At 42.3% G+C, this 17,773-nt stretch overlaps 2 protein-coding genes across 10 annotated transcripts in view; one reads left to right on the top strand and one right to left on the bottom strand.

Annotated features, from left to right (window-relative positions):
* Positions 1-12,909: 12,909 nt before the first annotated feature.
* Positions 12,910-17,502, bottom strand: LOC131521764 (interferon-inducible GTPase 5-like). The gene is made up of 2 exons (XM_058746803.1): positions 17,469-17,502; positions 12,910-14,977 (listed from the first exon to the last, which is right to left on the bottom strand). Exon 2 carries the CDS (start codon positions 14,967-14,969, stop codon positions 13,719-13,721), a length of 1,251 nt encoding a protein of 416 aa, XP_058602786.1. The 5' UTR covers positions 14,970-14,977; positions 17,469-17,502; the 3' UTR covers positions 12,910-13,718.
* LOC131521766 (uncharacterized) overlaps positions 16,028-17,773 on the top strand; it is a 29,014-nt gene continuing 27,268 nt past the window's right edge. For all 9 annotated transcript variants that reach the window (XR_009266363.1, XR_009266358.1, XR_009266356.1 and 6 more), the window contains exon 1: positions 16,028-16,396. Coding sequence is in view for 2 of the 9 variants with exons in the window: in XM_058746811.1 (XP_058602794.1) it covers positions 16,374-16,396 (23 nt within the window). In the remaining 7 variants the exon portion in view is untranslated. The remainder of the gene's footprint in view (positions 16,397-17,773) is intronic.

Raw genomic sequence — 17,773 nt, 5'->3', positions numbered from 1 at the left:
CGCCCCCCGTCGCTGTCGAGCCGCGGGAGGAAAGGCCGAGGCAGCCACGTGCAGTAGGCCCCTCCGATGAACGCATGTCGACTCAGTTCCTGCATGCTCATCACTCAAGAGAGCCACCTGTTTCTTACACGAGGTCCAGCCACCGCCCCTCGGATGATGTGCTGGACCTGGTCTCGTTTAGTGCTGCAGAGGATGAAGTGGACGTCGATGACGACGCTATGTCAACTGCAGCCTCTGGTTCAGGTGACTGGTCCGCCTGCCAGGAGTCAGAGGCTTCACACAGCGAGGTGCGCGAGCCCTCGGCTACGATCGATGAGGAGCTGGTGAAGATCCTGTCTGAGGCTATACAGGACCTGGGTCTGGATTGGTCGCCCCCTGAACAACCAGCTAAGAACAGGTTGGACATGCGGTATCTGCAGTCGGGCCGCCAGATTGCTGCCCCCCAGAGACCAGCTCCCTTTTTCCCAGAGGTCCACGAGGAGGTCTCGCGTGGAGGTCTGGGTGGAAATCTGCGCCATCGCTTCCATCGAAGCCATGCCGTACCACAAGCCACATCGCGGATAAGGCTTACATGGCAGCCGGCCAAGCAGCGTCTGCGATCCACACTATGGCCGTTCTCCAGGCTTTCCAAGCCAAAATGCTGCAGACGTTGGATGAAGAGGGGCCGGACTCTGCCGCCTTCAAAAAGCTGCGTTCAGCCACTGACTTGGCGCTCAGAGCCACGAAAAAGGCGGCTCAGGGAATCGGCCGTTGTATGGGCAATCTCGTCACGCTTCAGTGGCATCTTTGGCTGACGTTGACCGACATGAGGGAGTCGGAGAAAGCTCAGCTGTTGGACGCGCCCATATCCCCGCTCGGCCTGTTTGGTGATGCTGTGGGCTCGTTTTCTGAGAAGTTTCTGGAGGCCCAGAAGCAGTCAAAGGCGATGAGCCATTTCTTGCCGAAGAGAGATCGGTCCGCCGCGTTCCAGGTCCTCTTCTTTACAGCGTCCAAAAAGGCAGGAACGACCGCCGCCTACTCCTTCCCATACTAGGGTGAGGGTGGACCCAGAGCCAGCCGTGAGACCAAAAGCGAGGCAGTTCCGGTATCCAAAGAAGATGGGACCCCGTCCCTCTAGTGCTGGACCAGATCCACAGCAGCGTTCCTGACGGGATTGGTCCGAGGGGGAAGCGGCCGTCCGGAGAGATGGACGACGGGCCACTTCGCAAGAGAGTTCATCTTGCTGGTTTTCACCTGCCTGTCCCCTTGCATGTTGCAGGCGACAGGGGGAAATGTTTGTTGTCAATAAAGTTTGCACAAAAAAAGCACAAAACAAACACTGTTCAGCAAAAGAGCTCTTTTTCCCCTCAGAATTTTCCCCAGTCCCGTTTCTGAGCGGCTCTCTGCAGGGCGCAAGCCCCACGCGCCCTTTCAGTCTAAGCACGAGTGTTCCCCCGGCTCATGCTGGCGGTCCAACTGGTGCAGAAGACGTATACGATGCCCCTCGGGTGGTGGGCTTCCTATCATCAGACAACGAGCCGGTCCAGACGCGTCACGGGGCGCTTCTACCCCTTTCTCACTACTTGGGCGCGTGGCGCATGCTTCCAGGAGTGTCAGAATGGGTGCTGAACACAGTTTCGAGCGGGTATACGCTTCAGTTCGCACGCAAACCACCCCGCTTCAGTGGCGTGAGGATGTCAGACGTGCAGAGCAGAGACGCACCAGTGTTGCGAGCAGAAATTCTCTCTCTCCTTGCAAAACAGGCAATAGAAGAAGTCCCCCCGGGGAATATGGAGTGTGGCCTTTACAGTTGCTACTTCCTAGTCCCCAAAAAGGACGGGGGGCTCCGACCTATTCTGGATTTGAGACCACTGAACCACGCGCTTGCAAAGCGCTCGTTCAAGATGATAACAGTGAAACAGATCCTCACGCACATTCAGCCCGGGGACTGGTTTATCTCGGTGGACTTGAAAGACGCCTATTTTCACATTCAGATAGTCCCTCGTCACAGGCGCTTTCTAAGATTCGCATTCGAGGGCAGAGCTTATCAATTCAAAGTTCTCCCGTTCGGCTTGGCTTTGGCCCTGTTGTGAACTTTTATCTTCTACGAAGCAGAGACCAGGAGACGTTGGGATATCTTTCATTCAGAAGTTACTCTTTATTGAGAACTCGCTGCGCGTCGCTGTAGTCATCCAAGTCTAACTTAAAGCAGTGATACATTGTAGTTTATATACATTTAGGGGGCAGTGCTTAGGAATGGAACCCAAGCACCTGGGTGACAACCTTAAGACATGCAAATGAAGTATTCAGGTATAGCATACTGCCCCATTTAACGACTCCTAATCTAATCAGCCTAACTGCCCAAAGACAGGGGCAGGGGCAGCAAGAGCAATTACAAACAAAAGGCAAGAGTCTCCGTCGTCTGGCTCATTTCACTTACAATAAGAGAACAGGAACTGGCAGGGACCTCTTGAATCGTTCATCTGATGTCATCATCTTCACCATAAATGCTAAATACAATGTATATAACTTCTTCAGTTTGTACACTATTACATAGGGATCTAAATTAAACATTTAAATAAATTTGTAATCCCACAGCCCCGAGGTCTTTTACGAAGTGTATCAATGCAGCGCTTTCCCCTCTCAGGCAGAGTGGAATTCGCATCCTGAATTATCTGGACAACTGGCTTGTTATAGCCCAGTCACGGGATACACTGGAAAGCCACAAATGTCAGCTTCTAGAGCATCTGAAGCACCTTGGTCTGACGATCAATATGCAGAAGAGCAAGCTTCGCCCCACACAGGCCATCGTATTCTTAGGAATGGATTTGGACTCGCAATCGATGAGAGCGCGTCTCTCTCAAGAGCGAATGCGAGCTTTGACCAGCGCTCTCACCTCGTTAAAGCCGGGGAGAGTGGTGACTCTGAAATGCTTTCAGAGATTGTTGGGCCGTATGGCAGCAGCGGCTGTGGTGTGTCAACTCGGGCTTCTGCATATGAGACCACTTCAGCTATGGCTGAAATCCCGGGTGCCAAACAATGCGTGGAAGAACGGTCAGTTGCGCGTCTTGGTGACCCGCGAATGCATGCAGACGTTAGCCCCCTGGTTCAACACAAGGATGTTCGAGCAGGGGGTCTCGATGGGCAGAGTGGTCAGCAGAAAAATTGTCACTACGGATGTGTCATTGACGGGCTGGGGAGCCCTTTGCGACGGCAGACCGGCTTATGGCACTTGGACGAGTGCGCAAGCGAGGTGGCATATAAATTGCCTAGAACTGAAGGCAGTATTTTTAGCTTTGCAGGGCTTTCTTCCACTGGTAAAGGATCGACACGTCCTGGTTCGGACGGACAACACGACGGTGGTATCCTATATCAACCATCAGGGAGGTATTCGTTCACGCTCGCTTCAAACGCTGGCGGAACGTTTCCTCCTTTGGGCGGACAGAAATCTTCTGTCGATCCGAGCAGTTCATGTTCCAGGCAGTCAGAACTGCGGCGCAGACATGCTGTCCAGGGGTGGTCCAGTTCACGGGGAATGGAGACTGCACCCGCGGACCATCCAGCTGATTTGGAGCCTGTTCGGAGAGGCGGAGATCGACTTGTTTGCCTCAGAGGAGAACGCGCATTGCCAGCTGTTCTTCTCGCTGACGAACGCACCTCTGGAGGGGGATGCTCTTTCGAGTTGCTGGCCCAAGAAGCGCAAATATGCCTTTCCCCCGGTGAAGATTATGCCGCTAGTGCTGCAGAAAATCAGAGAGGAAAGGGGGGCGGTGCTTCTGGTTGCGCCGAACTGGCCCAACCAGCCATGGTTCCCGGAGTTGATAGAGCTTCTAACGGCTCCCCCGTGGCCGATTCCGTTACGGAGAGATCTCTTATCGCAGGCAAAGGGCTCGGTGTGGCACCCCAGACCGGAGCTATGGAATCTGCATGTTTGGCAAGTCAGCGCGGAGGGCAGTCGCTAAACGTATCTCAGCGAGTCTTGGATACAATTGCTGAAGCCAGAGCCCCGTCTACCAGGCGTTTGTACAATCTGAAATGGAAAGTTTTCACTTCATGGTGCATGTCGAAGGATGAGGACCCAGCCAGCTGTGATGTGTCTGTCATTCTATCGTTTCTGCAGGAATGCTTGGATGCTGGACGCATGCCATCTACTCTAAAAGTGTATGTGGCTGCTATTTCAGTTTTCCATTCACCTATTTTGGATCGTTCAGTTGGTAGGCATCATCTGGTTGCCAGCTTTTTAAGAGGAGCGCGGAGGTTGCACCCCTTTCGTTCTAATTTGGTACCAGTGTGGGATCTGTCCTTAGTGCTTAGTGCACTATCTGAGTCACCCTTTGAGCCGCTGTTTTCGGCAGAGTTGAGAGTGCTCTCGTTTAAGACAGCGCTCTTGCTTGCCTTGGCATGTGGTAAAAGGGTGGGTGACTTACATGCACTGTCTACGAACACTGCGTGTATGGAATTTGGTAAGGATGACTGTATGGTCCATTCCTAAGACTGTAAGGCGGGGATATGTGCCTAAAGTGCTTTCTACGTCGTTTAAAGCACAGGTCATTACGCTTCAAGCGTTTGCTCCTCAGGATTCGGAGCCAGCGGCACACCCGCTATGCCCAGTCCGTGCTCTGCGAGTTTATCTGGAGAAGACCAGTCATTTCAGACAAGCAGAACAGCTGTTTATATGTTTTGGTGGCCGTACCAAAGGACTGCCAGTGTCGAAGCAGCGGCTGTCACATTGGATTGTGGAAGCGATCACGTTGGCGTATGCTTCTAAGAATGAGGCCTGTCCGTGGGGAGTACACGCCCATTCCACAAGAAAAATGGCTTCGTCGTGGGCTTGGGCAAAAGGTATGTCGATTCAGGATATTTGCCTGGCAGCAGGATGGTCTTCACAAGACACTTTTGCTAGATTTTACAACCTGGAGATTCCGTCATTCGCACCGCTCGTTCTGTCTGTGCAGTGATGTGTCTACAGCTTGGCAGTTGGCTGCCGCTTGCACCTGGCCACGCCCCCCAGATGATCAGGGTGGTTTCGACTAGGTCCGGTGGCCTTAGACATGCCTATAATAGATATAGTCAGCGACTTCTACATGCGTTCGAGCTGTTGTCGACCGCGGTAGGTGCACTGATTTCTACATAAATCAAGTGGTAAATGCTGAATATGTACGTGGCTCCAGCAGTGCTGCGGCCAGTCCATGTCTGTATATTATTTTCTAAACTTTGTTCCCCAAGCGTAAGCTACGCAGTGTCGAGAGACCGAACTTGATAGGGAACGTCTCCGGTTACATGCGTAACCTCGGTTCCCTGAAAGGAGGGAACGAGACACTGCACGCGCTGCTGTGTTGTAATCCTCAGAGTCTTGTACCCGTTCGAACAGTCGAAAGATTCTGGGGCAATGACGCTGGACGTCGACCTATATAGTGGGTGGCTCCGCCCCTAGCTCAAACGCTCGAGCGTCATTGGCCGGTAAGATTTACCGGCGTGATGCAATAAGGCTTCAGTATTTCGGGAGGAGGGGATTACCCCCAAGCGTAAGCTACGCAGTGTCTCATTCCCTCCTTTCAGGGAACCGAGGTTACGCATGTAACCGGAGACGTTTCCCCACTCGTAATAACGACTTTGTGGTGGCGTTCATGTGCGTTCAACTCGTATCCGACATGAATTGAATGCACTATAATACATCTGAAATGGATGCAGTCACCACATAACTAATGTCTGTTTTGTAAAAAATGTACAGTAGTCAAAGGGATTTCAAATCAATTTATTAAATACAAAATAGAAAACATTCAATTCAGGTTAATACAGCTACGTACAGCCAAAAATGTAAATACACAAGTACAAAAAAAAAAAAAGAAAAAAAAAAAAAAAGGAAAGCTATGTATAGGCCATACATACAAGTAAATTCTGTGCAAAAAAACATCTACTCCTTACTTTAGACTGGGCTTGAAATGACATTTCCCAAACCAAGACACCGCACAATATGCTTAGCAGGTGAGCCGTGCTGACTACTGCTGCTTGTTATTGCTAACTCCCTGTACCCACATGGCTTTACTTAAAGAAACCTAAAACACCCTAGCACCTCTAGTGGTAAGGAAGAAAACTGCCTACAAATTCTTGTTAACAGGCTGCTTCTTCTTCTTCTCTTGGTTAATGGCGGATTGCAAACAACTTTTAGGTGCATACAGCCACCTACTGTACAAGAGTGTGTAACATCATATCATTTTAAATGTACTCATATTCTGCTTATTAACCCTGTGTCATTAAGGAATTTAAATAACTTGTTAACAGGCTCATGTCTGTTATACCTCAAATATAACTCGTGAGATCCACTTTCCTGTAGAGTTTAGCTGCAACTTGATCAAACTCACCCAACTGTGTATGTGTGTGAGCCAGATTTGAGGATCCCTGGCCTATATGAAACAACAGGTTCTGGAAAGGTCTCTTTTGGTTTGAGCCATTCCATTTCAATTGAGTGGCTAAAGAATGGCCAGTCAATGTTAGTATTATCCTAGTTGCATTACAGGGCTGCCTACACCAAACCTGTATGGGCCCAAAGGTACAAAAGTTGCTCTGGGCCCGAACGGGCTGGCCTACACAGGGCCATCATTGGATTAATGTGGGCAGTCCCATAGTGTGGGCTGCTCACAGAGAGCCTGCGGTGAGCCCAAAGCTGTGGGCCTCGCCTGGGCAAGCCCGCACTGGGCCTGTTTAGGTTTGGTGTGGACTGGCCCTAGTCCACTGTGCCTGCAGGGGCATGTTTGCAGGGTTCATACATTGAGACATCTCATAGTGCTTTTAAGTTGCATTTAAAGGTGCACGGAGAATTCCTTTTAATGTTGAGCTGACATCTAGCGGTGTAGGTTATATACAGTATTATACAAAAGCAAAGGTAAATTTGCAAAAGCAGTTGCAGAAACCATAATTCTGTGAGCCATTGTTCATTTATTTTGTAAGCCTGTAAGTCAGCTAGAAGGGTGTTACCAAGATAAAGTGAATAGACCAGCACCATGAATAAAACTTCTATTTATTCTGATAAGACTGGAACCTCATGAGCATAAGCTACATTTTACGTTTTTTTTTGTTTCAAGAGAACCATTTATATTTTCAAACAAACCCCTACAATTTGTACAATAAAACAACATTAAAAGTAAACATCCATCAGTAGATGTTTTCCTACACCAATAATAGCTAAATGCTTTGCCATGGAAATCTTTCTAATTCTTCAGGATTGTTTATTTTATATGATTTAAAAAAAAAAAAAAAAAAAAAAAGCAGTTAACTTTTCTAGAGCTGCTCCTGGCAGCAGAGTCATTACGGTCCCCAGCGTCTTGGCTATATCAATCACAATATCTTCAATGGCCCCCTCTTTGAAGCGTGATGTCTTAGCGGCTTTTACCCAGTCAGCAAACAAATTTGGCCCAGATTTGGCATGCATCTGGCACAGCTGGCATTCATCCGGCACTGGCATACAGCATGTGGGCCAAACATGGCCCGGGTTTGGCAGAGATGGTACCGGGTTTAAGACGGCACACAAAACATGGGCCAGATGTCAAATGCAGTATTTGGCCCAGATGTCAAATATAGATATGTGGGCCACATAAGTATTGCCGATCTTGACCCACATTTAAAATCCATTTCAAATATTTTTGAGTAAAATGCCAATGTTTTCCCATACAGAAAGGTAATATATTCACATAAATGTGAAACTGTTAAATATATTTTTAAAATATATTTTTAAAATGCATAACATGAAGGTCATGTTGTGTGTTATTATGTGTTTACTTGTATGCAAAATTATATTCATGCCTCATATGATATTATATAATATATGATATTATATAGTATATTATAGAATAATATATTCTGTTGTTTTATATATATATATATTCATATATTCATCTGCCATTCATCCGGCACTGGCATATAGCATGTGGGCCAAACATGGCCCAAGTTTGGGAGAGGTGGTACCGGGTTTAAGAAGGCACACAAGACATGGGCCAGATGTCAGATGCAGTATTTGGCCCAGATGTCAAATATAGATATGTGGGCCACATAAGTATTGCCGATCTTGACCCACATTTAAAATCCATTTCAAATATTTTTGAGTAAAATGCCAATGTTTTCCCATACAGAAAGGTAATATATTCACATAAATGTGAAACTGTTAAATATATTTTTAAAATATATTTTTAAAATGCATAACATAAAGCTCATACTGTGTGTTATTATGTGTTTGTATGCAAAATTATATTCATGCCTCATGATATTATATAATATATGATATTATATAGCATATTATAGAATAATATATTCTGTTGTTTTATAGTTATATTCATATATTCATATATTCATCTGCCATTCATCCGGCACTGGCATGCAGCATGTGGGCCAAACATGGCCCGAGTTTGGCAGAGGTGGTACCGGGTTTAAGACGGCACACAAGACATGGGCCAGATGTCAAATGTAGTATTTGGCCCATATGTCAAATATAGATATGTGGGCCATATAAGTATTGCCGATCTTGACCCACATTTAAAATCCATTTCAAATATTTTTGACTAAAATCCCAATGTTTTCCCATACAGAAAGGTAATATATTCACATATATGTGAAACACTGTTAAATATATTGAAATACATTTTGAAAATATATTTTTTAAAATGCATAACATAAAGCTCATATTGTGTGTTTAATTGTGTTTACATGTGAAATTATATTCATGCCTCATATGATATTATATTATATGTTATATTATAGAATAGTATATCCTGTTGTTTTTTTTATATACAACTGACTTCAAACAATGTTTTGCATTCACTGCTTTCATATTCTCATTCAATTTACAGTTTGATGTAGGCCTACTAAACAATACATGATGAAATTTCAGGACATTTTATTTGACTTTTGTACTATTTATGTAAATGCGTAACGCTGATGTGTTTTAGGCCATGTTGGCCAATCAGAAGCCTGACAAAGTTTCAAGTAGGCGGAGATAACAGCGCAGGCTCCGACGTCACAAGCCAAAAACTCTGGTTTTGCTGTCTACACCATAACACTGCAACCGGAGTTTTTTTAAATCTTCACCCTGGCAGGAGTTTTCAAAATGTTCAGTTTCAGTGACCTGGTGCAGCGTTTGCGTGAGGACGAACGGCCAAACTGCATTGAAAAAGCTGCTGTTTTGAAAATAACCGAGTTCGTGTGGACGGCCAATGAGCGCGCGCGTTGAGCATTCAAATCGCATTTAAACTGAAGCAGAGGAGGTTACCATGGTAACAGGGCGTCAACTCACTCAGCTGACAAGTAGCCAGAAGCTGTCTCTCTGCTGTTTTCACTTTCAGGTAAGTTTAGTCCCTAAAGTTACACAAATAATACATACAACTGTTCCTGACACTTTCTTACATGTTACTGACACGTTTCTGTTGAATCTTTACTTCACAGGAGTGGTTTAGTGTCTTCATAAAGACCGTTAGCATCACAACCGTTAACTAGGCTAACAATTAGAGGTAAGGTAACTTATACATTTGAGATCTTATTAATGAACGTTTGAGCTTTTAAGCACCTTTTATATGTAGATGAGCGGCTTTGATAGTTTTGTAAATGTTTTGCTGATACTTTATCAATAGATAAATGGAAGTCACTATAAGCTAATTAATTTAACCTAAAAGTCTGCACTGTGGGGGTCAATCGGTGACGTCACTTACATGAACTAATGGGCTGAAACTATTTCAAACACATTTTGAACTTTCATTGCAAATAAATATTGATAAATTGTACTGTGACTTCAGGAGCGTCAGAAAAAAATACCTAAAGCAGGGGAAGTTACAAGAAAATGTGTAATGAGAGCTGCTGACAGAGATACAGGAAACACAGGTGATCTGAGAAATCTTATTAAATAACTTTATATGAATTTTTCACAATATATTTCAACTATATCATCATGCATCTGTAAAACCTAAAAATATGAATTCTGGTATCTTAAGATTTTTTGTATGTTTTGTATATTATTATTATTATTATTATTATTATTATTATTATTATTATTGGATTTCACCTCTGCTGTAGTTTGTTTATTTCTAATAATCCTGACATTATATACTACATTTTGTTGGCTATGTGACATATTGTTCCTATTCTTCCATGCTGATGGCTGTGCTGCAGAGCTGGAGCTGAGCGGATCTCCTGTGGAAGAACATCTCCAAAGCGCCATAAACCATCTGACTAGTAAGTAAAACCTCAAACATTCAAAAGTTTGTCGAATATTAAAAAAATATATCAAATATTTCCCAGACAGCAAGCAGGGTAGATCCGGCCCACATCTGGCCCGCATGGATTTCACACGGGCCAGATGTGGGCCGGATCTGGGCCGACACTATGTTGCTGTCTGGGTTCCTGTATGTCCTACAAGGCCATCTTGTTTAACTCTGCTCTGAGGACACTTCATACACAACAACCTACAGAGGGGTCAATCATAATTCAAAAAGACACAGATGATAATAAAAAGTTCTTTGAAATTAAAATTAATAACGGTAAGACAGAACCAGTACTGTGAACACACCTCACTTGAAACTGTAACAGTCTGTATATTATTTTCTAAACTTTAAATGTAGTGAAATTTTTGTTCAAGCAGACTTTATTGCTCGTGGAAACCTCACACGAGCCTGAAAGATACTTAAAACTTTAAATATTATTTGCACTCTTGAAGACTGTTCACCAAAGACTAAATTTCAGTCCAGCAGAATTTTCTGCACACTTCACCACCAAGCCAAAATGAGCATTGTGAATGTAAGAGCCTCACACTACATTGTTTGTTTGAATTGTATTTCAGGGCAGTTCGTGAAGACGGATAACCTGGACAGAAGTCGGTTCCAGATCCAGGCTCCACACCAGACTTCTCACTCACAAGGATTGCTGTCTACTAGATATGTGTACTCTTCAGACTTAGGTTCATGCAGATATTATTCAGGGACATGAACACTTGAATACTGCAAAAATAGAGAAACTACCTTATTTAAGAATTTTGTGTTAATTGCGTGAACATTAAACAAATATATATTTATTTTACTGTTTTTTGTTTTGTATTCCAAAGCACCTAAAAGCCAATTCACACTGCCATACTCCAACAGGGTGAACACACTGACCAAGCAAAACAAATAAGCATGTTTTTATAGTTTTTGTGAAAGTGTGAACTGACCAATGCTGTATGTTAGGTGTGAGATTCATTCAACTTGGTTTGCTGATTAAACATGATTAAATATTTGTTCAGAATATTGTCGTTGTTGTGACTATTCATCTGGGAGGGGTGTGTATCAAGTGGCTTGGTTATGGTTTTGTTGAGGCTGACATGTGGAACCCATCTGGTCCAGCGTATAGGACCAGAACAGGGCCAGCTATGGTCATACGGGTATGGTCATACAGGACCTCAGATCCCACATAGCAATTTTTCTCTGGCCCAGCTCTGGCCCACACAATCAGCTTTTGCTTGGCCCACATACCGCAATGACTTACGGTCCTAGTGTGTACCAGGTCTGGATTCCAGACAAGGGCCACACATGGGCCAGAACTGGCCCAATTCAGGGCCAGTTATGGGTAATTAACTTGGCTGAGACTTGGGTCAGTTATGGCCTATGTGTGGCCCTTATCTGGAATCCAGACCTGGTACACACTAGGATCTGGGCCAACACTATGTTGCTGTCTGGGCCAGAATAGGGCCAGCTATGGTCATACAGGTATGGTCCCACATAGCAATTTTTCTCTGGCCCACACAATCAGCTTTTGCTTGGCCCATATGCCGCAATGAATTACGGTCCTAGTGTGGACCAGGTCTGGATTCCAGACATGGGCCATAACTGGCCCAGTTCAGGGCCAGTTATGGTTAATTAACTTGGCTGAGACTTGGGCCAGTTCTGGCCCATGTGTGGCCCTTGTCTGGAATCCAGACTTGGTACACACTAGGACCGTAAGTCATTGCGGTATGTGGGCCAAGCAAAAGCTGATTGTGTGGGCCGGAGCTGGGCCAAAGAAAAATTGCTATGTGGGTAGCTTCTCCACTGGTTTGTTCACTCGTTCTGATAGCGCCTCTAGAGCCTGATTTGATCAACCGAAGCCTGTGAAGACTTGCTGAAAAAACTTCTTCATGATGCTGTAATCACAGGCCAGTGACAATCCCAGGATGGGAGCTATCGCCCCGACGCCGGCCGCAAATGCATTTTGCCAAATGCAGTGGTTCAATAATATGAGAGAGCTCAACGCACTGCAAATGAAAAAACACATGCAAATAGAAAAAACACATACAAATTAAGAAAACATCTTCATCAGTTTGACAACACTGCTGCAAATACTCACAACGTGACAAAATACAGAAACACGCTGAAAATACTCACAACACAAACAAATACAGAAACGAGCTGTACTATTGGCTACTTTTACAACAAAAAACAACCATGGTTTTACTTCAAAATAAATATTTATTTATTTATTGTATAAAATAATAAAAAATGGTTACTATAGTTAAACCATGCACCACAAATTTTGCTACACTAACCATATAGTTTCATCATGCTATTTGAACAACTGTGGTTATACAAATGGTAATCAATGTGGCAAAATAAAAACACTACACTTTTACTATAATGAGCGCATGTCTGTTTTGGATTTCTGTATTTGGTTGTGTTGTGAGTATTTGCAGCACAAGTGTTCGATGCGATCCTCGGATTGAATCCTGATGACACTGGGGCTGCTCCAACTGGAGCTGTGGAAACCACAAAGCAAGCAACCATGTACCAGCATCCAGATCTCCCACACGTCAGACTGTGGGATCTTCCAGGGATGGGCACCCCTTCCTTTGCATCCAAGAGTTATGTAAAGACAATGAACTTTGACCTATATGACATGTTCATGGTTGTGATATCAGAGAGAGTCAGAGAAAACAACATGCTGTTGATTGATGAAATTGAGCAACGAAAGAAGCCATTTTATTTAATTAGAACAAAAATTGATGATGCACATAGAAAGAAAAACAAATTCTCTAAAATACATGCATTGGATCAAATGAGACAAGACTGTGAGAAATATCTGAAGGAGAAGAAACTGGACTCGCATGTGTTCCTAGTGTCATCACATAACTCATGGACACTTTTAAGGGTGAGGTTTCTTAACTTGGAGCAGAGATATTTTCAGATTTTCTGGACAAGATGGAGGATGGACAAAGGCAAGGTGAGTATAGTATATACTGTAATTACATGTTTGTAACTATAACTATGTTGGTTTCATACAGTGTTTAAACTTTTATACCATTTTTAGAAAACATTAAATGATGTGAAGGTTTGAAGTATTGTAGGATAGCAGTAGTATAGTCTAATATTTTCTTGCAAAATGTACTCCTAATCTTTGTTTTATTTATAGCTTCAGAAATTGCAGTGTAGAAAGGTAAGTTTATTTGATAATTTTCTTTACTTATTAACCTAGACACACAGTCACAATGTTCTGCTGGGGTCCTCCTTGTGATATAATCTCTGGTTGTATTTCAGCATGGTTGGACCATATGATTTTGATTTGGTAGACGTTTTTCATATTTCTAAAAGAACATCTAACATAAAAAAATATTCTTGAGAACACACTGAGGTGATTGGCTTTCTTACACATCATATTGCTTTTGCATAAATGTGTACAGAAGTGGAAATTGCATTCACGCTCTATAAGTCAATGAACCCCAGGACCAGAATTAAAAACCACTGTTTTAGGAGTCATTATATTTTGTCCACACCAGCTTCTTTTCTGATTTCTCGAGCCGTATTTGCCAGATCATTTAATCCTTCTCTCAGGAGGTAATACGTAGTACCGAAGGATATTCCTGCAGCAGCAGCACTGCCTACACCTGGAACGAGACTCAAGAAAAACTCAGCTGTAGCAACGGTAGCAAGCGCAGCAGAGACTTGAATTCTGGTCAAAGCTTTTTCTTTGATGGCAGTAACAAACTTTGATTTGGCCAGATCTTTCAGGTGGGGATTGTTCACTTTTTCTGAAAGCCTTGTCAGTGATTTTTCATCCAAACCAAATGCATAGTAGCACCTTGTGAGGAAAAGCACAACCATGCTTGCATCACATGCTGCCGACACACCAGGCACAGGGATGACTGCTACACCAGCAGAGGTGAAAGATACGGCCCAGATCATCCCTTTAAACATCTTGATCTTCTTCTCGAGAGACTCAGCAGAGCACACTGGCCAGGCTTGTAGAAGAGCAGATCTCTTGTGTTCTGGAAGCTCTTCTTCCAGAGTGTTTTGAAGTCTTTCAAAATCATATTTCTCCAATTCAAAAGATGATATCAAGAATACTTTGGGGTCTCCCAGTTCTTTCAAATTTATCTGACAGTCCTCTCTTATTTTGTTAAGAATTTTTTTCTTATTGAATCTTCTTTTCTTTTTCTCTGCTCTGATGTCATTGTCAATCTTGGAGCGAATGAAGTAAAAGTTTTTCTTCCGTTTTTTTATTTCTTTAGCCAACATAACATCATTCTCTGTAAACCTCTCTGAATTAATTATAATGAAGAAATCATAGGTGTCAAATTTGACATCTTTCATGTATTTATTTGCTTTGAATTTTGGACTTCCTATTCCAGGCAGGTCCCAGATTTTCACATTTGGCACTGCAGGATGCTCATACATGGTGAGCTTCATTGTAGTTTCTGTGACTCCAGTATGTGCTGCTCCATCATCTTCGTCATCATCATCATCATCATCATCATCATCATCATTACCATCATCATCATCATAATCAGCATCATCATCATCATCATCATCATTCACATCTTTGTTCAGACCTCTAAGTGCATTTATGAAGGTGGATTTCCCAGATCCTGTTCTTCCAGTCACAGCAATGTTAAGTGAGACATTCATTAACTGGTCAAATGTTTCTTTAGCTTTTGCTGTGGCCTTTTCCAGGGTGGACTCGCCTGATGCCTTTACTGCCTCAACAACAGCAGGGTCTTGACTTTCCATGTTTTAAACTGTAAAAGTTATAGAAATACCTTAAACATTACTTTATTCATGAAGCCTAAAGAAAGCTTTTTGAGCTGTGATGCATTAGTGGTATAGTATCCTGTAACTGACATTGACAGTTTTCAGAGTTGATGAAAATCCTCAAAGCATTAGTCTCACTGTACTGTACTTGAAAACTGTTAAATTACAAAAAATACTAGTATTGGAATTTGCAAGCACCAAAACATAAATAGCTATTAGTTATTAGAGAGTGGAGTGTTCTGCCATGTCAAGAGAAAATAGCACAGACAGCATGTATGGGTCAGTTTACTCCAACAGCATAGGATTAGTTAATGTAGACAGTTAAGTTAGACAACATGAATATGAACCAAATGAACAATGAATGGGGGATAAGGAAAAATGTTAATGCAAACGCAAAGCAGTTGGCAAAACTGGTTCTTTTAGTCACAATGTTTTTCTTCCTTCACTGTCATTATAATTGTGGCTCATGTAAACAAAGAAACTGTACTTGCTGCCAGTGGCGGCGTTTCACAAAACCATAGGGTATGGCGAGGGGGAGGGGGAGTGCAAAAAAATAAATAATTTAACAACACTGCGTCGTTAGCGTTGGTATTGTATCAGACACTTGCACTTAACATTATATGAAAATCAAGCTCAAATGGAGTTAATAATGTTTTTGACCAGAGAATGACGGAGATGGAGTGTTTTGTCTGTCCTTAGAATGGCTGTAACTGTTATCTGAAGCAGCAAGTGCATTGCATTATATGCTTTCATCAACTTTTGCAGGTTATATAACTTTGATTGTAGCTAGATGGGCGCTTAGTTTTTTTTTTGTTGTTTAATACACTTGGCCAAAATCTCAAATTAAGCGCTTATGCACATAATGCACAGGATATTTAAAACGTAGCCTACACAAGTATATAGACGGCAAATAACTAGTTCTTCTCCACTCTTCAAACACACAAAAACATTATCCTTTACAGTCATATTGTTTGAGTAAAGAAAACGCTGTATTATTCAAACATCAATTATTTATTTACCCTTGCATTATACGAAAAAGCAGAGATCTCATCTTCTCCAGGCTGTGCGCGGCGCGTCAATCTGAACGGAGGCGGGGTGAAGTTACGAGGTCTCGCTGAGAGCTCGATGATCCAATGGCGTTACGAAGTTTTACTGACAAGTTATTTTAATGCTTATCATTGGTCTACTATTTTTAAAACTCTCTGATTTAAAATAATAAAAACGAATTATAATCGACTCAAGTTTGGATAATTTTTCACAGCACCTGACTGGGCTAGGGTATGGCAACTGCCATACTCTGCCATACGCAAACGCCGCCCCTGCTTGCTGCAATGCCTGTAAAGTTAGCTTGATGTTTGATCACAGTAATAGGGACCATTGGGAATGGCATGCAAGCTGTTGTCAGGGTAAGCAAAATAATCTTGTTTTCTGTTTGATATAACCACATTGGCAGATTATTTGTTTCCAGCAAAAACACTTAATTTTGACTTGTTTTTGCTGAAAACAAGACAATCATTTTTACTTGTCTAGAAAATCCTTCTTGATTTAAGAATTTTTAGATATTTTGGCTGGAAACAAGACAAAAAATCTAAGTAAGAAAAGCATTTTTTGCAGTGTAGCAAGCTACTTTTTTAATAGCTTTATTAATACAATTATAAAAGACATGTGTTGCGACTTCTAAAAGAAATTACATCTGAAAACACCCTACATACAGCTCCCGATCGGGGTGGAGTTTGGGGCATTTTGTCCACAAAATGAGTACACACATACTTTGTTTGGGGAGTATCTTTTAATCACTTTTTAAGCTTCATTTAATTTAAGCACTGCAATGCACTGTTTTCTCTTACCAGTCTTTGTCATGGAATGCAAGGCATATTTGCTGGTTCTCAAAACAAGTTGGCATACTTTACAGGAATTCCTTAAGTTTATTGCTGTAACTATGTGGGACATGCTGGCAGGATCTAAACACAGTTAAGCTAACTTAAAAAAAAAATGTATTGAAAGGCATTTTTATGTATTTTTAATGAATTAAACATTATACATGATTATATTTTAATGTGTTGCGATATATCAAACAAGTTTGTTTCATGCCAATAGGTAATATTTGAATTTTTCGAGGCTGAATGCTTGACAAATAGGCTATTAAACATTAAATACCAAAGATCAAGCCAGTCACATGATGTCACACGATTTTTCTTATCAATAAAAATATATAAAAATAAACTTTAAAAATAAATACCGCCGAAATAATAAGATAACTCAGTAAAATCTCAATTGTGTATGAAAAACAATAGCCTACTTGTATGCGCAATTAAAATAGTCAACAACCAGTTAGTCTATTTACAAAAGTGAAGTTTTTGTTTTTAATTTTCGCCTCATGTCCATGGGTAAAACTATTTTTAAAAAATATAATACAGCATATATGCTATACTGGTTATATAATATCTATTCATTTAATGAGGTGAATTTTGAACATACCTTGAACTTCTCGAAGCACACCGACTCGTGTGACGATCCAAATGCAATTCAGCAGTAGATTCTTGCCGACCAATCAAACTGCATTAAGGAGGCGCTTCTCTAGGCTACTTCACCAAACTAACAAGCTAATGTATGACGATACATATTAACATATTAACCTATAGGTTTTTAATAGTTAAAACCTATCTAGGTAAGTTCTTATGTTTTTGCCTTAGTAAAAATTGTGAATAATGTGCCGCAGAAATGTAGACTTTGTTTCTTTGAATGACTCTACTTGATTTGCAGCTGGAGTGCCCAAATTTAGT

This window comes from Onychostoma macrolepis, chromosome 16 (assembly GCF_012432095.1).
Source record: "Onychostoma macrolepis isolate SWU-2019 chromosome 16, ASM1243209v1, whole genome shotgun sequence".
In the NCBI taxonomy this organism is placed as follows: Eukaryota; Metazoa; Chordata; class Actinopteri; order Cypriniformes; family Cyprinidae; genus Onychostoma; species Onychostoma macrolepis.
Note: the sequence above shows the minus strand (reverse complement) of the source record. Positions and strands in the feature narration are given on the sequence as shown.